The 23,897-nt window shown below is 47.1% G+C and overlaps 1 protein-coding gene across 2 annotated transcripts in view; it reads right to left on the minus strand.

Moving 5' to 3' along the window:
• The window catches only part of LOC119398639 (sterol O-acyltransferase 1), a 61,764-nt gene that overhangs the window by 28,794 nt on the left and 9,073 nt on the right, over nucleotides 1–23,897 (minus strand). The window contains exons 2-5 of one of the 2 annotated variants that reach the window (XM_049416590.1): nucleotides 5,223–5,364; nucleotides 3,996–4,090; nucleotides 2,271–2,401; nucleotides 1,440–1,496 (exon numbers count right to left, since the gene is read on the minus strand). In XM_049416590.1, the coding sequence (XP_049272547.1) occupies nucleotides 1,440–1,496; nucleotides 2,271–2,401; nucleotides 3,996–4,049 (242 nt within the window). In that variant the 5' untranslated portion in view covers nucleotides 4,050–4,090; nucleotides 5,223–5,364. The remainder of the gene's footprint in view (nucleotides 1–1,439; nucleotides 1,497–2,270; nucleotides 2,402–3,995; nucleotides 4,091–5,222; nucleotides 5,365–23,897) is intronic. The other variant, XM_049416586.1, reaches the window with a different exon arrangement.

Raw genomic sequence — 23,897 nt, forward strand, 5'->3', positions numbered from 1 at the left:
TCTTAACGAAACGGCGCTCAAGGAGGATAAACGTTTGTGCAAGGGAAATTTGACCGCCTGCTGTCTGTAGTCATCCTTTGCGTAACTACGAATAGTCTCCTCGCATCAAGGAAAACCGTTCACAGCGTCGGTGGGCGCAATTTACGCTATACGTATGATTCTCTGCGGCAGCGCAGCGTCTCCTAAAGCACGCGCGTTTCGTTCCTCGGAGACTACCGTTCAACGCCAAAATTGGCGAATGCTCTACGTGTTGTATTTTGCAGCGACAACGAATGCACCTGCCCCGCGCCGGGACGTCGGTGTGTATGCTTTCTTTTCGCACATAATTTGAGCCTACTTCAGCTGTGTAGGCAAGATGACCTTCGAGGTTTTAAAACCATCCGCATGGTCTACTTTATCACGCTTTACCCGCCACGGTGGTCTATATAGTGGCTATGGTGCTCGACTGCTGATCCGAAGGTCGCGGGATCGAATCCCGGCCGCGGCGGTCGCATTTTCGATGGAGGCAAAAATACTTCAGGCCCGTGGTACTTAGATTTGGGTGCACGTCAAAGAACCCCAGGTGGTAGAAATTTCCGGAACCCTCAACTACGGCGTCCCTCAATCATATCGTCGTTTTGGGACGTTAAACCCCTACAATTATTACTTTATCACGCTTTCAAAGAAGACTTTAAACGCTGCTTAGCAAAACACAACCCCACGATTCTCAACGAAAAAATAAAAACAAGAACTACAGCTTGTGTGATGGACCTTTAGAAACACAGTATCAGGCTGTAACGATCTGTTCGAATATAAACAGTTTCGCATGGTCTAAAACAGGACTAAACGCCAGCACGAGCGTAGAAAACATTTCGGAGGAGCAAACAGTATCGTTCCGACGATTTTTCTAGCAATTTAAGTTTACGCCTCAGTTATTAAGCCTTATATACAGGAGAATATTTGCCTTACTGGATAATAATAATATCTGGGGTTTAACGTCCCAAAACCACGATATGATTATGAGAGACGCCGTAGTGAAGGGCTCCGGAAATTTCGACCTCCTGGGGTTCTTTAACGTGCACCTAAATCTAAGTACACGGGCCTCAGACATTTTCGCCTCCATTTGCCTTACTGGAACGAGCGTAAGTGACGCACTGAATGGCGAAGGCTGGGCACTCACGATGATGAAATTGCACTCGGCACTCGCACGGAGTAACGAGTAATGTAACGGAGAGTTGTTTAATTGAATATACAATATGCTTATTCTATGGCGGTAAAGCGTGCTGAGTCAATGATAAATCCAGATGGAGGCTCATACAACACACACACACACACACACACACACACACACACACACACACACACACACACACACACACACACACACACACACACACACACACACACACACACACACACACACACACAGAGAGAGAGAGAGAGAGAGAGACGGTACTCACACAATACGACTCTCTCGAATGGCGAAAAACTTTTCTGGAAGGTCCTGCCCAGGTGAGCTGGAAATACAAGATGAGAGTTTGTGAGATTATTCAGAGCGCATCTTCCAATAAGTTTGCATGCGTTGAAAAGACAGTGCGTATCCTTCGGAATCATACGGAATGTCTGAACTGAAGCGATTACACGCAGAGGTCTGTGGGCGCTATAGAGGGTTCGTGTGGACATTAAGGTCCTTACTCCCCATCGCCCCCTTCGAACAGCAGTGAATCAAGCCAAATGCCAGGCTACGTTTTTGCATTACGTTCATTGCGACAACCGTGGCCAGAACTTCAGCTAGCAAGCTCATCCGTTGCCCCAGAAATGACACTGTATGGCTCGTTCTGTATCCACATTTCGTGCAATAGTGCTTTACATGCTTTGTGTACAATTGACGCATTCTGACCCCAATCGCACAATCAGAGAGTTGAAAGATATAAGTTTGCGATCGCGGGGACTATGTATACAGTCTGCGTCGCCCAAATTTTGTACACATATTGTGCGTGTTTCCTTCCCGTGTCCCCGTCGTAGTTTCGCGCTGTGTGTTTCACTATTTCTTTTGTTTTGTCTTTTTTCTGCGAAATACACAAATTAAATGCCGCAACGCAGCGATATAAAGGACATCAACGGATCAACGGATTGCGAGTTCACGCAACCCAAAAAAAAACAGACGTAAGCGTCTTGTCTTTTGTTTTCCCGTGATGTTTTTCGCTAAGTTTAAAATATGAAGAATCGCCAAGCAGCCCACATATCAAGGCGCTACCATAATAATTTCGCGGTTCCGAGAACAATCGCACCTCTTCTTGCGAAGCTGGGCCTCGGTGTGGGTGCCATTCACTTTGTTGTTGCGGTCACTTTCCTTGCGGGCCAGTGTGTCCAGCACAGCGTTCAGGTTGTCCAGCTCAACGTTGACGCTCCTGCGCAGCCTCTGCAAAACGAACGCCCCGCAACCGCAAGATTGAAAGCTAGTGCGCCACGCGCGCGCGCTTCAGCTAGTCTTTTTTTCTTCTTTTTTTTTGCGAATCAGCAAAACTCACATGGCGCTGAACATACATATGCACACGTGGCTATTCTTACTGGGCAGCAAATGCATTTCGTCTGCTTATCGCACAGCGGAGCGAACTATCTTTGTAAGCGGCGACAGCCATTCGAAAAGTATACGCAGCATAGTAATGCATAATACATTCTGATTATATATATATATATATATATATATATATATATATATATATATATATATATATATATGCTTGGAATTAAAGTAAAATAGCTCGAAAGGATCCACAGACTATAGGTAACCGAATATGTAACCGCGAGCTTCCAGTGATCTATCAGTCGATCGATTTTGCAGAGAAAAAAAAAATTATATTTTGCTGTTCACAGGTTAAAGTGACTATAGGTTATATTTCCAATTGTTCTTCTAAAGAGTATGGGCAATGCGCGCGCACTTGTGGCTTTTTGTGGAAAATGACAGCAAACCGCGCACGTGACGGCTTTGCAGATCACAGCGCGCACTACCAATGAGCATATCGTGCACTGCTGCGCTACATACGCTATATATTGAATCATATAATCAAAGAGGTTATTAACAGGGAGCAGGAAAGACGCGCGCGTTGTAAGGCCACCAGACGTTCCAATTTAGGCGGGACGCATTCCGAATGTACAGGTGTCCCACTGTCTAATAAGGCACGTCTTGATTCCGTGTAGAGTACGGTAAGTAACCGCGCTTAAATTAAGTTGCATGCCGGAGATGCGGGCCAGCTCTGAAGAAAGAGCGCCTCGATACGTGTACGCCAGCAAGACGTCTCGTGGTGGGCTTCCCACAGACATCGAGGTGTCTCTGCTGAAACGGTCAGGCCGGCTTACAGTTAACTATAGAGTTTATTCCGTTAGTAAAATGGTGGTAAAACAAACACCCAAAGCATGCAGCCTGATCCCTGTATCGGACTATATTGTGTTTGCGAAGGCGCGGTGGTCTTCCAAGCCAGTCCCCTAAGATTGCCATGCTCTCGAGCTCCCGGTAACTTGTTTACTTTGTTATCTATAGAATACCCCGAATGAGCTCCGTCAATGTGTTGTATGTATACTTCTGGGAGATATAACTATGGGCACCGAACACACGAGTCGGCGATCGCACCATACATGTATGCCGGTAACCGTCGGCGCGCTGTTCGCCTTTTGTCCTTCGCGTCCATTTGCGAAAAATGGGGAGAGCTGCATGCCTCGCCATATGCATGCACCGAACAGATAAGGTGCTGATAAATCCGCAGGTACGTACCGCAGTCGTCAGCAGCCAAGCTCCGTGAATCGCAGTTTGACTATATCGGCCACATGCGCGTCACCCGCGTTCCTACTCATTACACGCCGGTGCTTGTGCGGAGCACTATATTCAAAGATAGCACTAAGTGGCGCATTCACGAATAACGAACAGGCACATTATACTTATTTTAGCGCATCAAAATCCCATTGCTTTTAATGCAGTACGTATTGACGCGAGTGTGAAGCCTCATTGCGGCTCTTACCTCGATGCTGGTCTTGAGGCTGAGCAGCTGCTCGGCGCTCCCGCTAGGCTCCATGGCGCCGTCCACCGGTCAGCAGCAGGATACGGGCAGGCAGCCTGCAAAACAAACAGCGCACACTCAGAGTCAGGCTGCGTAGTTCAGCAATTGCGAACGAATTAGTTTACAGGAGTACCGCATAGATCTAGCGCTCAATGCAATGGGAAGAGTTGCGCATGCGTGTCGAAAGCGTTTGTATATATTTTCTGCAGTAAATGTGGGAAGGTAGCCCCAACTGGAAGCTGTCGACAGGCTGAAGTTCAAAAAGGTGCCCACGTATGGAAACAGCTCTACGGAGCCCGTGCAATCCTTAACCACAGGCGCTGCGCGGCAGCTGCGCCTGCGAGGGCTTAAAACCCGGAAGCGAGCAATTACAAATGCGTTGTGCCTGTCGCGGCACAACGTTACACTTTTGCTCATTTCCACTTCAATTACACAAGAACAGCTGCGCTTTGTGGACTGCGTTTTCGCTTTCCAATTTCCACTGGGGACAAGAGGCAAACAAGACAGCCGCTGCGGAAAAAATACTGTTTCCCCATCTCCGAAAGTCGCTCTAAATGCATAGGATTTCCAGAACAACTTCACGACCCAGCCTGCTAAGACACTTTAGAGGGAACGCAAAAAGACGCGTTGCGGAGCTTTTCGTGCGCATGTACGAACATATTTCTAGCGAATGCTTCAGAAAGTCCAGCACTCAATGTGGGCGCTTCCGCAGATGAGGGCAACACTTCAGCAGTATCGTAAACGCCGAGAGCAACAGTGCTTGTACGCCGAGGCGTCGCATAAAGAGAAAGCGCAAGCCGAATGGGCGTCGAATAGAGTGTTCGCGCTGTTTATCCCTCGTTCCTCCTTATCACTCCGACTACACTGTTGTTGCACACGTAATGCACGCGAGAAAGATGATAAAATGAGCCCCTGATGATATGTCAACTACCTTCGTTTACGGTGCATTCAGTAACTCTTTAGACGCCTTGGAAAGGATCGGGTTTTTCTTTCTTCCTTATATTGAGCTGAGCCACGGGTCGCAGCTAGCTCAGCTCATCTTCACAGTGCAACCACTGCGTTATGGAGTCTGCTTCCGTGTCTTCCTGTACTCCGCGCCGTTTCACAAGGACAGTTCTCATGTATACGCTTCATCTTCTCGGCAGGAAAAGCATTAAAACCAGCCTTCTCGTTCCCGTCCCGGCCGACTTTCGCGCCGATTTCCTTCGAGGTTCACAAAGACTGGGTCGATGCGGTCTCTTCCCGATAGTTGTCGCCTCACTTTCCTCGAGGGAGGTGAACTGCGTCGTGCCGAAGGTTATATAACTAGTACTGTGCTTTGTGCGTGCTCCTGCGGGAAAGATACATTAAGGGATTATTTGCCCGCATGTTCTGAAATCCTTTTTAAATTCATGGTCAAAATGTCCCACGTGCCATCGCATTGTGCCTTTTTTTTTTTTTGAAGGACAGTAAACGGGATATGTAGTTGTAATCAGCGTTTACAGTCAAGTATTATGCCAGTACTATTTGTCTTTATATCATCATCCTTACCTTTCTTTTGTTCCTATTCACTCTGTTCCAAACACTGAATAGGCTATACAGCACACGCAAACGTGACAAGTTTTCTCTGTAGCAAATGTATAGGATGTCCCAGCTAGAGGTAGTCAAGGTATTGCTTGTCTTATTTTACAGCCAAGCCATCTATGGCTAGGCGAAACCAAACTTCGTCCATCCTATGTGCGCAAGAACTCCTAGCGCTTATGTGCTACAGAAATTCGGCAAGCCCCACTACTCACCACTGGTCCACTAATGATGAAGGGAACCCACGGGCAGCAAACGCCAATTAAGATTTCTGGACAGACGTGAGCAATAATTGAGAAAAAGTGATAAACACCGGGGCCGCGCGCTTCAGATTCGCTGGTTAACCATGCCGTACGAAGTGCTTGGGCGGTGTTTAGTTAGCATTCTTTTCTATTAAGCGAAGTCCCTGATGAACAAACATAGTATTGTTTGCAAAAGTGGGCTGATGACCAAATACCGCGTTTTTCTAATAACCGAACATTATACGAGCTTTCGCTTGCCTTTTCTTTTTCTTTCAAGCTTTGCTAAACTTAATTATCTGGGACACCCTGCAAGCAACTTATCATTCGGTGCTCTGTCGCACCGGTCGAAACTTGTACTCGTAGCACAAACACTCGCTCATCCCCGCCAATGGGATCACTTCTGGATCCTTCCGCGGATAAAGATCATCAGGAGTTTTTCGTCTCGTGTCTGTTCATGTGTCAGTAGATTAGGGACAATTTTCGCAACCTTTCTGTTTGCCCAATTATCTTGGCGCAATATCTGCTTGTATACACTGCCGGTTCAAGTTCAGGACAAATGTCATACGGTGACTGCCTCACATATTCCATATTTGCAACGGTGCATCGTAACGTTGACGGCGGCTGAATCTGGGATAGTATTGCAACGAATCTCCACCCTCACAAAACCTCTGTTGCTTTCCAAGGACACGATTCTCTCTATAATGCTTCGTCACCACATGCTTACAGAGCAATGTTTGTCGTATGGGTTTTCTAAAGCCTAAAGCAGAATTATCTGCCTGCACTTTGTGCCCATCAGGTCAGTCGCGTATAACATCCAACAAGATGTCGATCAAACGAAACAGCGTTTGCCTGCTAAACACTGCTCTGTCGGACACCCTGCAAGTTTATATGGAAACACTGCCAAGGCTGCGTCTATACTTTGCGAACATACAAATTGACTCAATCACACCCAATTCTAGAGTTTTGATACGACATAAACATAAATCAGCCCAGCAACATTTTCTGACAAAGGGTATGTGGTTACAGAAACTGCTCTTCATAGCCTCGGGCAAAGTGGTATCTCCAATGGCCATACCTACAGCCCACAGCAGATAACGCATTTGTTTGTTTCTTTCTTGAGAAGCAGCCGCTTGTGTAGATATGCGCGCGGTGCATGAGCAGGCGCTGCCCGAGCTGCCTTTGTTGTACAGATGTCTATGCTTGCTTGCATTTTCAGTGTTTATCTTACAACTTGCTTTTGTCACGATTCGCTTGTTATTTCATTGTCTCGCGCGATAAAGAACATCTCCGCGTTGGTGCAGAGCAAAACTCTTAACTTAGACCTCCATGGTGCATGTTTATCGCCTGTAAAATGTTTGGCCTCCATCAGGAATAGTCGTGGTCGAGTGCGCTTCCTTTTCTGCAAGTGCACTTTAGGGCTACAGAACCAGCTTGGTGCGTTTTTACCCCTTCACTAAGCTTTACTGCGGCGGGCAATATCTACGACGTCTCCTAATCTTTCATTTCGAGAGAACTAGAGAACTTTCGGGAGAACAAGAGAATACTTTCAGGCTTCGGCGAGGTTCACTCTATAACAACGTTTGACAATGCTCGCGAGCAGTTTTTTTTTTTCCTGTTGCGAAATTGCCCCCGTAACACGTTACACGTATACTGCAATGAGCTTATACGCGACGCGCACTCGTCGATCCACATGTCTGGACAAATATATACACAGTTCAAACACTTGAGCGAGCAAACGTCCTTTTACGAAAGGGCTAACGACCCCTAATACACTCAGTTAACGATTATCCTTCGGTGCCACGATTCTCGCACGCGCCAACAACGAGCGCGAAAAGAGTTTGCGTACACATGAACGTTATATTTCCGTAGTACTTAGATAACTAGAGCGACGTATCCATGTTTGCCGTTATCCTCGACGAGGGCTCTAGAAAAAAAAAAGAAAAAAAAAACTGGCGACCGACAACGCCGTTGTATATCGATTGACCGAGTTTGCCATTCGTGTTGACAAGCCTATTGTACTATCCTTATATGGCTCAAGTAGTAAGTGACCTTTGCGACTTACGAACAAGCTCGATGCCTCGGTTCTGTCCTTTACCCGATGCTCTGTACTGTTTCGCGCCTCGTCAGCTGTTGCAGTCTGACCTCACCTCAAGTGAAACACGCTGCCCATAACTCTTGTTAATTTTACGTTACGATTATATACCGGTATATGATGGTAACCATTACATATTTTCAGAGTGCGTGGCTGCAGGGATTCAAGAGGGCTCATGATTGGACAAAGAGCTTATCGCTGCTTACAATACAGAGCAAGGTGTCTAGCACTGCCACAAGCTCTCCAACAGATTTCGTACTGAGCCTTCGATGATGTGCGCCTGTATATATATGCGCTCGTCTGGCTATTTAAGGAAATGGGACAAAGAGCGAGCCGTCTTTCCAACATTGGGGCGCAGCCAACCAGTCAAGCGAAATATGTATTGAAACTTTATCGAAAAGTAAAAATTCTTGGATTGATAAACTTCGAATCATCCGGCGTGGGCCATGCAGTTTCAGATGAATGATAAAGTTCGGCAGCAGGGGCCAGGACATTCTGTCGGGATCGAATTGACTGAAAAATCGAATCAGCCGGATTTAGCGAGTTTGTGCTTCTCTTCGGGGACCCGTCAACGTTTGTTTGGTATTTTTACATAACAAGTGGGCAGGGTTCACGGTGTCCAGCGGCGACCAAGAATGCTCCATTAAATGACATTCGGTAACACCATATGGTTACCCGAAAGACACAGTGAGCATGGGCACGTGCTTCTCAAATGAGACCTTCATGCCCCATGAGATCGGTTCGAATTTACCTCGGTCTTCGTTTCTGCTCGGGGCGCCCATGCAACGAGACTGAGTTAAACGGGAGCTGTGCTACGCTGGCCAGCTCACTCTGCGCGTACAGTGAAGTAAACACAATCGCGCCTCGATTGATTAATAGAAGCATCCGAGAGAAGCTAAATTCGCTGCAGTTTTGCGGGGATTTACACTTGGTCTGATAGCCTCGATGTCCTCCTCAATTCGACGCACCCTGAATAAAGGGGGAGCAGCTGTCAACCATCAGCCTTCGTTCTCAGCCACGCCTGAAATAACACCCCTACATGGCGTTCCATTCGCCTTAGTCCATTAATAGAATTGATTAGTATCATACCTGCCGCGGTGGCATAACGACTATGTCACTGAGCTGCTATAAGAACGAAGCTGTCGCGAGTTCGACTAGGCCGCGACGGCCTGCATTTCGATGGGAGAAAAAAAAATAGCGCGCTCGTGTACTAACATTTACGTCAACGTTATCGCACAAGTTTCAATCGCCGGGCTGTGAATTTTGCCACCTCATTACCACTAGCCGTCCGGGAAATTCTAAAAAAGTTAAACGTAACCTTCCTGAAAAGGAATTACGCAAGACATGCGTATAGCGTTACGTTCGTTTGGCTTGCTTATGCTGCTGTTTCGGCTATTTTGTACACGTGATGTGAGAAGATTGACGTTTGCGTATGGTATCATAGGCAACGTATATACACTCACGTATATAGCCTTGTGTTTCATACCCCACATCCCGTTTACACATTTAATAGCCTCTTATTTCCCTCTTGTGTACGCCTTGTACTTTTTCCTCTTGTATGCGTTCTGTCCTTGTGTTTGCACGCCAAATAATAATAATAATAATAATAATAATAATAATAATAATAATAATAATAATAATAATAATAATAATAATAATAATAATAATAATATCTCAAAATCCACGCCACCCCTACATTTCATCGGCTACGATTCGTCACTTGCACTATGGACCGTGCACCAATTCATAAAAGTTAATCGGCTAACTTTAGCAGCAGATTATCTATTTCGACTTTTCGTGTAATTGACACCCGCCGCTTGGCGCACGCAATCGAGCTCAAGAACTGCAATTATCCGCTGTCACACGCGATATTCAAGAATTCTGCTGTGGCTTCAGTCTCCACTGGCGACAAGCTTTTTTTTTTTTTGACCACTTTCATTTTCTGCTTACCTTATAATTACTACACCTCAATTAAAATCTAAAAATAACGCTCCATATATGCTTTCCTTTGCTTCATCTGTTCGCTTGGTCCCATAACCGTGTCCGTGACAAAGCGGGCCTCTCGAGCCATTCCCGTTCTTTCGTCCTTCCACGCGCCGTTCTAACCATTCGGAAACCGGGTTCCATTGATAAAACCACCAAGTCGGCAGCAACGATCAGGATCGACTTATCTTGCTCAATATTCAAACGACACGCAATTAATGAGCCGACGCCGCTTCCATTAATGAAAAGCTGCGATAAAACAAACGGTACGACACGCGCTGTAACATACTTGCGGATAGAAGTGATCACTTCAGTCGGACTGCAAGAAAAAAAAAAAGAAGGCAGAAAAAAAAAGCGCCGAGTTTCAATCGAAGTGTGAAACGCTGTCAAGCGGTATCCGATACAGCTCCGAAGAAACGCCCACTTGTGCTCTTGTGTCTTGTCTATACTGAAAGGCACTGTCGAAACTTTACATAGCGCGAGTGCTGCACCACATTTCTTTTCAGTTGTTTTTGCTGCTTTTTGGTCATTTTAAGTCTCAGTATTTCGTCTAGAAAACGTTCCACGGCGTGGTGCGACGTACCCTGTCTGTTATTACCTTATTTTTATCATTTTGCGACGAGGTGCCTGTTGGTTGTAAGAATTTTTAATATAATTATCGGGGTTTTACGTCCCAAAACCACGACATGATTATGAGAGACGCCGTAGTGGAGGGCTCCGGAAATTTCGACCACCTGGGGTTCTTTAACGTACACCTAAATCTAAGCACACGTACCTCAAGCATTTTGCCTCCATCGAAATGCGTCCGCCGCTGCCGAGATTCGATCCCGCGACCTTCGGGTCAGCAGTCAAGCACCATAACCACCAGACCGCCGCGGCGGGTTGTAAGAATCGTTAGATTTGACGAGACGACGAAGCCTCTGCTGTCACGCGACACGAAATGTTTTGTGGCACGAATTACGCATACCTATATCGCACTCGGCTGTTGCAAGCAGCTCATACTAAGGATATAACATTGCAAATCAAAGTGCAATTCCTCGCTCATTTCAGACTGCAGCTACGCTTAAGGTACCTTTCTTTTTCTTTTTGTCTTGTGCAACAGCATTGAACGTCATAATACATCATTTTAAGCCATGGAAACGCCATAGCTATCGTCGTACAAAGAAAAAAAAAAGCTGTTTTGACCTGTCTTTACGCAGTAAAACGCACGTAAAATAAGAGCGGCGAGCGGTGCAACGCTGTATGGACGAAATATAATCAAAGACACGCGTACCTGCTTATGACGAGTGCAGGTGGACCGGTTTACAAAAAGTTGCGGTTGCGTACAGGTGTAGCTCACCGTGAGCGTCGACCGCCGTGAAGCCGTCCGCATGCAAGGAGGGCACAGACCGTGTGTTGAAGGGTTTCGCCAGTGTCCGCTGCCCAAGCGCCCGTACGACGCGCCCTGCGTTGCCTTATGTGCTGGGCGGGTGAGGGCTTTAACAAATACCGCTCCGTCTGTGCCGCTTATCTCGGTATTCGCGCTTAGAAGCTTTCGAATTGTGTCGTTGAATGACAGACCGCGCGTATTGTACCGTAATACGCGACGCTTTCGCAAAAGCGAGAAGGAATTAACCGCCTCGACGCTCCTCCTTTCCCACTGTACTGCCCGCTCAGTTGAGCGCTTCTTTCGTACAGAAAGTGAGAAACGAGAGCCTGTAAGTCGCCTTGCGCACGGGGCTCAACCATTTTAATCACATTTCAGAGGGTACACATATGAAAAAAAAAATGATTTACCGAAAGACGGTAAGCGGACTGCAAACGTCAGGAGAGCTTTGGCGCCTTCCCTCGTGCGCGTTCACATCGGAGGAGGCCCCTCCCTTCCTGTGACGTCATAAGGAGGAGTCGTCCGAAGCCACTGTCGCGGAAGTGTAGCGTCGCGAAAGGCACACCCGGCTTCTGAGATGTAGAAGTTATACGGAATCTAAAATTAAGTGGTACATAGCACTACGTATAACTTGCAATTATACAATAGGCGTATGTGTGCGGCTTGCTGCTGTTGCAGCTATTTTGTACACGTGTTGCGGGATGAGTGGCGTCTGGCGCATGATTATATATATATATATATATATATATACACTTAAAAAAATAATTCATTGACTGACAAACAAGCCAGCGTTATAGCCTCCCTTATGCTTACAGGACCAGTTACAATCTATATATATAGGGCGTAATAATAACAATATCAGGGGTTACTGCCAAAACCACGATATGTTTATGAGGCACGCCGTAGTGGAGGGCTCCGGAAATTTCGACCACCTGGGGTTCTTGAACGTGCATCTAAACCTAAGCAGACGGGCCTCTATAGCATTTTCACCTCCATCGAAAATGCGGCCGCCGCGACCGGGATTCGATCCAGTTAAGAAAAGCTGACTATTCTTTTAATAAAATTAAATCAATTAAAAACGAATATTAATAAACACCTTGTTTCACGCGAAAACAAACAGCATAACTATATTACCCCATGCTCTGCAAAATTTTCCGTTTTGCCACAGCGCCATGCACTGCCTTCGCATTTTGGAATTTCCAGCGACGAACCTTCGAGCGTATGCTTCGTGCAACCAATGTTTCCGAAATTTCGGACGCATTTCACTGGTTGATCAGCGCAATAAAGCGGCGAGTGAACGCGATCCTAATCTGAGTGTCTTAACTTTTGAAAAAAAAAGTCAGTTTCTCCGCAGGCGAAGCAATGAATGCGATAGCAATAAATTGGAATGTAACGCGAAGAACGGAAAGCAGCTCGAAATTGCCAGCGCGTCGCTCGAGCCCAAAGGACGCACGAAAAGAACGTACACAGGACGAGCGCGAACTATCATACGTTACAACTCGATACTTGAAGCGCACTACTAAAACATAAAGCAGGACGCACGAAACGAACGAACAGGTACACACAGGACGAGCGCGAACAAATGTCACAGTTGTTACTTATTTCTGTTTGAACAGCGCGCTCCTTTCGCAAACGCGGCCGCTGCAGCGAGCGAAATGACCTTCGTACGCGCTGTGACTTCAGCGCGGACATCGCGGGGAAAGCACAAGACATAAAAGCGCCCGCTCATACCCCCCCCCCCCTCCCGCCCATTTTTTTCCTCGAGATAAGTGCACGAAGGCGACCACGCCCTGTAGGGCGTACAGCAACGGCGTTAGCTGGAGTGGGGCGGCGACCTTTAAAGCCCAGTGCCTAGCGCGCTCCTCGCGCCATCTCGCTGGTAACGAAGAAACGCTTATAAGCGCCTGCCGTCTGTGAGTCCGGCCAGCGGTAAAGGGTGTGTATATAATGCTCGCCGTTAGCTACCTGGACGATCTGCGTTTCGTGGCGTAGTGGCTAACGCCACGCGCTGCGGAGCGAAAAGTCCCTGGTTCGATTCCGCGCTTCGGAAGCATTTTTTGAATTATTTTTCTTTGGGGCATTATATATATATATATATATATATATACACACACATATATATATATATATATATATATATATATATATATATATATATACATACATACATACTTATACATATACGGTGCATGACGGCGGCGGCCACAGGGACGGACAAAAACCAGCCGAGACTGTCCATATATGTAATTGCTGTCGCAATAAAAAAGGGGAGCTATTGTTCGAGGAATGCATGGGCACAAATGAAATAATGAAATGCAAGTTAACAACGAATGTTATACGAACCTTACGCGAATAAAGGACAAGTAACTTTTTTAAAGACGATAGTCTTTCTTGGGGAACTTAAACGCAGAAATTATGGTCTGTCTGTCTGTTTCTGTTTATCTGTCACCCGATTCAGCCACCCTGACAAAGTTTAACCACTTGCTGAACACCCAGCCATCTTGAACTGGTAGTGCCGTTCATACTTGTGAACACTGTCGATTAAAATGCAAATGTTCCGCATATCTGAGGCGCGGCATCAATGTGTAAGTATTAGGTGGTGTGTTCTTTTACTAGAAAATACATAGATAGGTAATTCTAAATACCCTAGTGTTTCTTCGGCCGCGCGGAAAGTGCTAGTGTTTTTCGGGCTGCGCTGAAAGCCAGATGCGGCGATTCAACATAGAGGAGGAGGACTCATGTAGCACGGCCGGCAGAAGACTATCGTCTTTCGACGACATTTGCAGCGAAACACGCAGATATGACGCCATTTTTTTTTCGCGTGCCCGTACAAAATACACACAGACACATCGCCTTCGCCGAATGCCTGTAACGCCGGTTAAGAAAACGAAGACCTTCTCGAAGCGTGGGATGCCAAGCTCGCCTCAGAGGACCTGGACCAGCAACGGCGTCTCGTCGCCATGGCCAAGGAGGCAGCGAAGGCCAGAGGGTTCCTGGAATGAGGAGACCTCCCACCTAGGGTAGAAGCGGGACTAACCCCGCGATACCGTTTCGTGCAATAAACGTTTATTCCTCCTCCTCAAAGTCGGCATGTTTAACCGCCGAAAAGAGTCCCATAAAGAACGAAGAAATCCCGCTGCTTGCAGAGGTGCGGAGTTTCTTGGTTCAAACAGTTCACTCTCAAATGAGCCCGAAACCAGCGCCTCTGTTTTTTCAATACTAGCCAGATGCGCTCGATCCAGCCGTTCACCGCCCTCTCTTCTAGCCATAGAGTTTCTTACAATAATACCTAGAGGGGAATCTGGCGCTAGTGTCTACGCGGGCTCCTTGAGCGGCGCTTCAACCACCATGGGAATGATGGGAAGTACAGGCTTCGGATGGATTAGGTTCTTGAGATTCGCGACGCTTGTTTGCCCAGTGTAAAACAAAGCGATACGAGGTTATTTCTAATTAAAACTTGCTTCGTTCTTTTGTACGTACAACTTATTAGAAAAAGTTTGCGTGACCGTGAGATGGAAGTGAAACCTGGACAAATTGAACCACCAGGGTATACATTACTCTGCAATTGTGTTCCACATTTGGCATCACAATATAATGAATTATTTTCTTTACAACACTTGAAACAAACACGCTTGCCTTTCCGTCGAAAGTACGCATTATCTATTAATGGAAATAACAGTATCGTATTGAGTGACAAACACTTAACGTATCATCTGCGGCGATGCCAGATGCGTCTGTCAAGGTGGCCAGGCCCCAACGCAACTCTCGTTTCGTTGTGAAGTCGAGTCAGAGGAGCGTGACGGTGCGTCTGCTTAGCTTTGCCGTCGTTTTGCAGCCGATTTGAGAGAGTTTTGACAAGTAGCGCTTATCACAAAACGTGAACTCTATGCAATTTCCTGCACTGGCATGGGACGCTACATCTATGCGCAGCGGTGAGTGCACGACGCTTTGCTAAAACTGCCAAATACAACCCGTAAAGCTGCAACGTAGCAGCAAAGCAAGAAACCTAGTGGTTTTTAGCCTCTTTGAACAACAAAGGCAGTGCTTGAGTGCGTTGCAACACACCCCACTGCCCACGCCCCGCAAAGAACGAAACTGAAACTGTAGAAAAAGATCCGTAGACAGTTCGCTAGCTAACGAAATCTAATCCGAAGCCTGTACTTCCCATCATTCCCATGGTGGTTGAACGATCGCAGCGCCAGTTTCCTATCTCGGTTATTTTATGAAACTCTATGCCTCTAGCCCTTTCCTACTGTACCCCGTCGGCTAGGGCTAGCCTTCGTGTCTTCTTTGCGTTCATGGGGGAGAGTACTCTTTATGTGGTGCCTCACGTCAGAAGGCGGATGAGGTAATTTTTGTTCAGTTGTGTTCGGATCCGTGGGGCGACGTCTTGCATCCCTCATGATCACTATGTTGGCTCTCAAGAGACGCGGTGTTTTGAGATGGCGCGTCTCCGTTCGTGGCGCTGTGCGGGTTACCAATGGGGACGCGTCACTGCGTCGCTTCTGCACGTGCTGCCTTTAAGATGTGCCACACGAGCCCTGTGAGGCGGCGGCATTTCTTCGAGCCACAAAGGACGAAGAACAAATCTGACAGACGCACGATATTGCAGAGGGACAGCGCGTCTATCGCATCTCCATGGGAATGCGCTCAGACGCACGTGTGACGCAAACAGTCGTACCCTTTTGGTGGTGTCGCACCACGACCACTCCCTGAACTAAGGCGGACCAACGGTTCCCATTTAGAAGCGAGCGCTTGCACTGTCATCGAAAAAAAAAAAAAATAGAGGAGGCGTCGCCGAAACCTGTAAATTTATTTGTAACCCATGTTATCACTGCCGATGTGAGCCCTTAAATATTAAGCTAGCGGAAGTGGCTACATCTGCAATGCGTATAGATTGCATCATCGCGCGCTCTGCTATCGCGTGACGAAAATAAAAAAAAAAATACGGGGAAAGACGCGTTACACGAGGAAAGGAAAAAAAGAAAGAAACGTGAGCGGGTTTCCTTGATATCTGAAAACGTGCGCCGTGTCACTGTGCATTCGGCACGATAAAAGGCAATTGAGTGCTCAAGGTGTGGCGACGGGCTGAATGCCAAGGAGTCGTGACGACCGCTTGCACGGCTGACGCCGCACGTTCCTCCGCCGTGGATGGCACGTGCGTGCACGAACTCATTGGCCGCAGTGAGTGATGTGCCGGCATACAGAATGAAAATAAGTCAAGGCCATTGCATGATGTAATACAGTTCAAATCATCAGAGTCGTGAATGTATAGTCGTGTCACTGATACAAAATGAGTGGAAGTTACGTGCGTACACGAGATGCTTCGTTTGGTTTAGTATGTACCGTTCGGTAAGTGCTTTTTTTATCTGTACACTACTGGAGCTACCCTTCGCATTAAGAGAGAGACGGGGAGAAAATGAGTGCTGCAATTACGATAACGAGGCAAGCCTCTTGAAAGAAAAACGGGGTTTTAAACATGCATATGGTTGCCACAAAATTATTCAGACCAGCTGAAAATTAAGTTATGCGGAAGCGTGAAAGCAAGAGAGTACACTAAAGGTGCCAACCTCTTAAGTTTGCATAAACAGAAACAAAGGGACGGAGGGGGTGTTGCGCATTGTCGCTTGTGGGCGTCGGTTCATCGAGTAAAGTAGTAGAAATCAATGAGAAATGTTCATCTCGTTATGAGCCAAGAGGGTAGCCAGCATCCTCGCAGGATCACTTCGAAATGCTCATCTATTTCAGCTATTGCTAAACTATTTTTAACATTACACTTCAAAGTACTTGTGACCAGCGCGCACAAAACAGTTAAAATACTAGACTTGACTGCGATGGAGCGACAGCTTGCCATGTACCTTGCAGGATTATTACTTTTTTTTTTAATCTAAAGGCTCACTCAGTAACATCGGAAACAATAGCGCTCACACATCCGCCGATAAAATCGAGATCGCCGATGGTGGCGACAAGCACACGTGTGCCTTTTTTCTTCCGTCACGCCACTGTGTGGTGCGACAGTGAGCACTTGTTTATAGGTCAGACGACGTCACGGATATCAATGTGAACTGGATAGCGAGCCGAAAATCAGCGAAGGCAGCACTGCATAAAACCGCGGACATCTAAGGATCTGGCATTATGCCCGCTGAGAGAAAAAAGTCAGTTTCGCCTCAAGGGCGAAGCAATGAATGCGATAGCAAGAAATTGGAATGTCACGGGAAGAACGGCAAGTAGCTAGAAACTTGCTGCGCGCTGCTCAAGCACAAAGGACGCAGGAAAAGAAAACACACAGGGCGAGTGCGAACTAACAACTGTCACAGCTCGACACTTGCAGCACGCTGCTCAAACACAAAGGAGGAGGCACGAAAAGAACGCACAGGTATACATAGGACGAGCGCGAACTGTCAAAGTTGTTACTTCAACTAACCCTTATACTTTGGCTCTTCTAGCTAGCAGATCACTCCTTTCGCAAACGCGGCCGCTGCAGCGAGTAATGTGACCTTCGTGTGGTCTATAGCTTCAACGCAATGTTTGCGGTGAAAGCACAAAACGTACAAAACTCCCCCGCAAGAGACGATCGACCACGCCCTCTATGTCAAAGTACAAGTCGAAGGCGCACGTCCCAACTCCGGCGAAACACTAGACAGTTTTAGAATTGGGGACCCAAGAAATTTGCGAGCCGCCAGGACGCATGCGCAGAACGCAAGCCACTCTCGTACTCTTGCGCTCGCGTTGTCCCAAGACCCTGCAGCGCCTTCCTTTGGGCGGCAAACAAAACCGCAGAGCGCACGACCTCAAGAGAACAAAATGAAGACGGCGCTTGGCAGTGGCACGTGAAGCCACGGCTCGCGTTTCCTGCGGGCGTCGATTCTGGTCACTAAGATAAATCTTCATTTGGTTCTAGTTGGTACATATTCCCGAGGCTAAAATTATAGCGCAAACGCACTTCCTTGTCCTTCTTACTTCTTAACTTCTTTGTACCTGCACCCATCTGAATATGATTTCATGTGTTCGCGTATATAATGCATTATCATCCTTGTTACACGTTTTGGTTTAGAGCTATTGTGTGCGCATGTGCGGTAAGTTTGCCTTGGGCTGATATGTACATTGGCGTATGAAAAAATAAAGTAGTTGTTAGTCAGCGCTTGTGTCGTGCGTTTCTTTTTTTCGTTGGTGTCTTGTGCATTTGCGCTGTAATTTTAGCCTCAGTATTCTGGTCGCGGTGGAACATATATACTGTGATTCTGATTCAGCCGTCTCGTTTCTTCCCTCCTGTTGCATAAGTTTACAAGAGCCAAAGCGTTCCCGCTAGCTCGCGCCACCAGGAGCCATGGGACGTTCTTTTTCCCTGGCCGACTGGCCAAGAGTGGCGTGGCGCTACAACCCCAAAATGGAAAACTAGCGTGGGTCGCCAGCAGTACGATGCAAACGCAGCGCGTGCAACCATGCAGCATGATCCGCGTCTCACAATTTTAATTTCGCCACGTGTGGCGTCCCGTGTCTTTCACACAACGCCGCGTGCGTTTGTATTCTGCCGTTAGTATCCCGGAGAACGAATGAGGCATGGCATAATTGCCTAAGGCAGCGAGATGCGGAGCTAGGGGTCGCAGGTTCGAAACCCCTGTCGAGCGCTTCAGAATTTTTTTCTTCTAATTTTTATTTGTGGCTTTTATTTATATATGCATACACATACATATCTGGGACATGACGGCGACGGTAACGGTAACGGCCAAATTCCGCCGAGTGTGTCCATATAATTGCTATCGCAATAAAACAGGACGTATACTTGCTCAGACTTACCGAATGCCTTTTTAATTATACAAAAAAATGTTGTAACGTTTAAGAAGACAAGGGTACCAATATGGGCTTGTCGGTTCATCGTAAACTGGCTTGTAGCATACAGCGGGAACAAACGAGGACAAAGAAGAAGTACTACAGGACGAACACAAGCGCTGAATTGAATTCCAGGATCGGTCATGTATACGCACACGAATTCACACGACAGTGATGACATCTTTTCATTTTGCAAATCATGGCACATAGAAAAGGCCTTCAATCTTATCCTACAAACCTGAAGAGAACAGCTTATACACTGCAACCGAAGACAGCTTTTAGGGTATGCATAAAGATTCCATTTCTTAAGCGGACAATGACATTGACGCCTTGCTTATAATACAGTGGTTGCCAGTAGAAAGGATATAAAATATAACAAAATTGTTTGGAAATAAAATTTCGTTGTTGAAAGTTAGCGCTTGTGTTCGTCCTCGTTTGTTTTCGGGCTACGCTACAAGCCAGTTTACGTTTGAGATTTTGGCGCTTTCAAATGACGGCGGCTACTGATTTTCATACAACATGCAAATAATAGAGGACTTGAACTAAAAGTCACCACTCATATTTAAAGTCAATTAGTATAAGTCAGTAACGCCATCAGACTCAAAATCATGCCATCGAGCGCGCACACGCACACACACGATTGTCAAAACACTAAAGTCAAGTCACACGAATACGAAATATGTTCCCACAAAGGAACGTAAAGCCCAGGAAAACGGGGGAAGGCCATGTCAAATTAAACACGTATACGGTGAGCCGATTCTGGTTTGGTTGGTTTATCGGGCTTAACGTCCCAAAGAGACTCAGGCTGTGGGAGATGCCGCAGAAGTGGAGGGCTCCGGATTCTATCGACCCTCTGGGGTTCTTTAACGTGCACTGACATCGTACAGTGCACGGTCCTCTAGTACTTCACCTCCATTGAAACGCGACCGCCGCGGCCAGTATCGAACCCGCGTCTCTCCGGTCAGCAGCCCAGCACCTTAACCACAGAGCCACCGCAAATTCTGTTCTCAAATGTTTTCAGAGAATAACGCGCGCTTGCCGAAACGTTTTGAACGCCTTTAATGTGCTACACCAAATCGACTATAATATAGGAGTGCATTCAGCCATTAAGGCGGACATTAATCGCTGAATGCATTTGTATGTTATGGTCGATCTGATGTGGCGTACACGTATATGACCAGATTAATACTTCTACCAGCCGAGGTAGCTTAGCACGTAAGGTGTCGCGCTGCTGAGCTCGAGGGCGCGGCTTCGATTCCCGGCCACGGCGGCCGCACTTCTATGGGGGCGAAATACAAAGAACACCCGTGTACTTAGATTTAGGTGCACGTAACAGAACCTCAGGTGGTCGAAATTAACCCAGAGTACCCCGCTACGGCGTGCGTCATAATCACATGGTGGTGTTGGCACGTAAAACCCGAGCAATAATTATTATTAGGTTGATACCTCTACGGTGGCGGCAGAGCCATCTGCGAACGCATAATTATAGGAATGTCTCTGGGTTCCTTGCTTCCTTACCGGAGACTCCTGTCAGATAATTTTGATGCGCGCAGCCCCAGGAAAAAAAAAATAATAAAGTCATCGCGTTCAGGGTTGATTTATTGACTCATTCATTCATTGGGTTTCGCACCCCCGAGCGACAATGCAGCTTTGGAGGGCGCCGGATTAAATTACATAAACTGGATTTGTTTAACGTGCACTCGAAGCATAAACACGAACGCTTTAGCGCAGGCCTCCGCCATCACGTTCACGAGAGCAAAGGCTAGCGATATTGCAGTCATGCACTGGAGTCATTCAAGATGATCTCGGTGTGAGCGCATAATTTTTTTTCTCCTAAAAAAAAAAATTCCGTTCACCCGAGGGCCGCGTGGCGGCTTCCCCCCGCAAAGAGCACGGCGCCTCGTCCTCGATTTTCCTCGAGCCGCACCGCAAATGGCCGAGCAGAACCACCCGGGCCCTTTCCACTGCGTTGCGTCACGTTTCGCACACTGTGTCAATCACTTGTGCCTTCTACGCGTGGCCTTCTGTTTCCACTGTGCGTTGCGAGATTCCCGCGCGGCCCTTTTCCACACCGCGCGCGGCGGCGATATAGCGAAGGCCACCGAGTCCCACTTTTATCGAAAGAGAGGAGGAGGGAAGGTAACGAGACTCGAAACATGAGGGCAACTCCCTCCCCCACAACGCCTCGAGGGCACGGTATGCAAGTCTATAGGATGAAAAAGAAGGTCTACGCACGGCGCGTTTGGCCACTTCATTCGGGGCACGTGGCAAACGAAGCGGCAACGGCGGTCGGATCGACGAAGCAGGGTGATGAGCCCTACAATTTTATTTTTGAAGATCTCCAAGGGCAGTCTTCATCAACAAGGGAGACAGCTGAGAGTACACCCTCGTCTAACACTCACTGCGCAATTTTTCCGCGCATTTATCAGAATTGTACGCGTTTGTGCCTCAGTGGAAATTGTTTGCTGTGGCTTTAACACCCCAAAACATCCCAAAACTACATTCCAAAAAGACAGGGCGTGCAAACACGGACACAAGAAAGAAGTCAGGACACCACAAACGCCGGCGTTTGTGGTGTCCTGACTTCTTTCTTGTGTCCGTGTTTGCACGCCCTGTCTTTTTGGAATGAATACTTACCAACTAGCTCAGCTCTCTGTTATTCCAAAACTACAGTTATGTCTGAGAAACGCAGTTGCAGAAGCATCCGGATTAAGTTCGGTCACCTGGAGTTCTTTAAGGTGGACCTATAGATGTTTTCCAGCGGGCGAATTTGAGCGCTTATCAATAACTATGTGTACACTTCCTGTTCACCCTCTCGGAAGTTATAAAGCTCAAATTACGTGAGTAATTTGAGATGCCTGACCACCTGAATGCGGCAGAGCAATTAAAAAAAAAAAGCAGCCTCCGAGCGAGTTATTATATATACTATACATTGCTATTTAGCCCTAGCTTTCGCACAATGAAGCCATGAAATGGCCATTTCTTGGCTGCAGTCTGGGTGCGCTGCAATAAAGTTGACCTATGCGTATCGTATACACGGAGGTCACACAGCATGGAGTGTAGGCATTAGTTGGCTTCAACCTAATTGGCTGCGATTAAATTAGACATTTAGCGGGTTTCGTATGCCGACAGCCTTGAATAGCAGTACGTATACGGATGAATAGTGCAATGTACGTGGCGATATTAACTCAAGTTGGGAATAAAAAGTGCTCAGTGCAGTGTCAGCGCTAGAAACAGGACACAGAAGAACACACGAGTGAAACTCGACACGATGCCTGCTGTGCCCTGTTTATATAGTGCTGTTAGTGCAGTGACGATGAACAACCAAATGCATCCCCTTTCACAGTGAGTGAACTGTTCGAACAGACGTCAAACGAGGTGAACGTGCTGCCAAACAGATTTTATTTTTATGAACAATACACACCGTACCCAGCCGAAATTAGCCGTCAGATTACCGTCTGAAACAACGCGTCACCTACAGGGAGCTGGAAGTATCGCTCGTTACCAGAGCTTTGCAACACGACATTTAATTCCGAGAAGAATGTATTCGCATTTTCCTTCGTCCAGCGAAGCTACGTAGGAGCGGGTCGCATTCAGGGGCTTCACGGGTCCGCGGTAGTTTACAACTCGACCCACATTCGAGCGCTGTCGTAGACCATTCTCCACTCCTTTGAAACTGAAGCTGCAGAGGCACCGAGGGCTTTCTTTTTTTTATCTTTCCGCGTGCCACTTCTTGTCAGAATCTAAAGTGCCCTCGGACGCGCGTTTCGATCGACTGAAAGGGGAAGGGGGGGGGGGGGGGCAGGACGCACGTCACTCGCATTACGTGCCGGCTCTGCGTCGTGTGTCCACCACGCGACTATCCCCCGCTGACCGACTTGGCACAGTGCCGACTATATGGAGAAGGGTGCTAGCGGGCCTCCCACCCATCGTCGAAAAGAGCGATGCGGTGCGGTTGCGACACACAGACAATGCGGGCCTAGTAGCTCCGCAAGCGTCTTAGTCATTGCTTATTTTGCTATGTAGTCGAACTCTCCTTCGCGATGTCGGCCTGCGTTTAGCCTGAACCTGTCAAAGCAGCGTCTCACTAATTGGAACTGCGCATTAATATCTGTAGCGTGGATCACTGAACGTAACAGTTCGTGAGGTTACGCGGTGTTATTCCGTTCTGTAGACTCATTTACTAAGTTTTAATGACCTGGCTCTAACAGCGATCTCCACCGACTCACCCCCGCGTGTGTGCGTGCTAATATACTGTAACGAAAAAAAAAATGAGTTTATTTGATTGATCATTCGATCATTTAATGCACCAACGTAGAGCAGCTCAGTGTGTTCATCGGGTACAGAAGTGGCTACAGTGCAGTCAGTCATTCCGCTTGCGCATATATATACTCCTGAACAAACGTGGATCCAGTGTACGATGAATAAGTCAAGCTGTGCCATAATTACAGTCAGTGTTGTACGCGTTCCTCTAAAAGAGGAACGAAAGCTCGCTCCTCGTTCCTTCCCAATTTTGAAAAGAGTTCCCGTTACAAGTTCCCTTAATGCGAAAGAAACGCGTTCCAGATACACTTCGAAAAGTGGAACGTCTCGTTACATTACCGTTACACTTCGTCTTTTTAAAAATTAAAATACAGTGCCGAACAAATCCCCAGCAGAGATAAAGTGAGCCACTAAAGCTCACATCCGATTACATATATTACATGAATTAGAACATTGTCACAGCGGTGCGAAACGAACTGTATTAAAACGCACAGTTTCTGTGGATTCCACATGGCCTCCATTGCCGA

The sequence above is a fragment of the Rhipicephalus sanguineus genome, chromosome 1 (assembly GCF_013339695.2).
Source record: "Rhipicephalus sanguineus isolate Rsan-2018 chromosome 1, BIME_Rsan_1.4, whole genome shotgun sequence".
Lineage (NCBI taxonomy): Eukaryota > Metazoa > Arthropoda > Arachnida > Ixodida > Ixodidae > Rhipicephalus > Rhipicephalus sanguineus.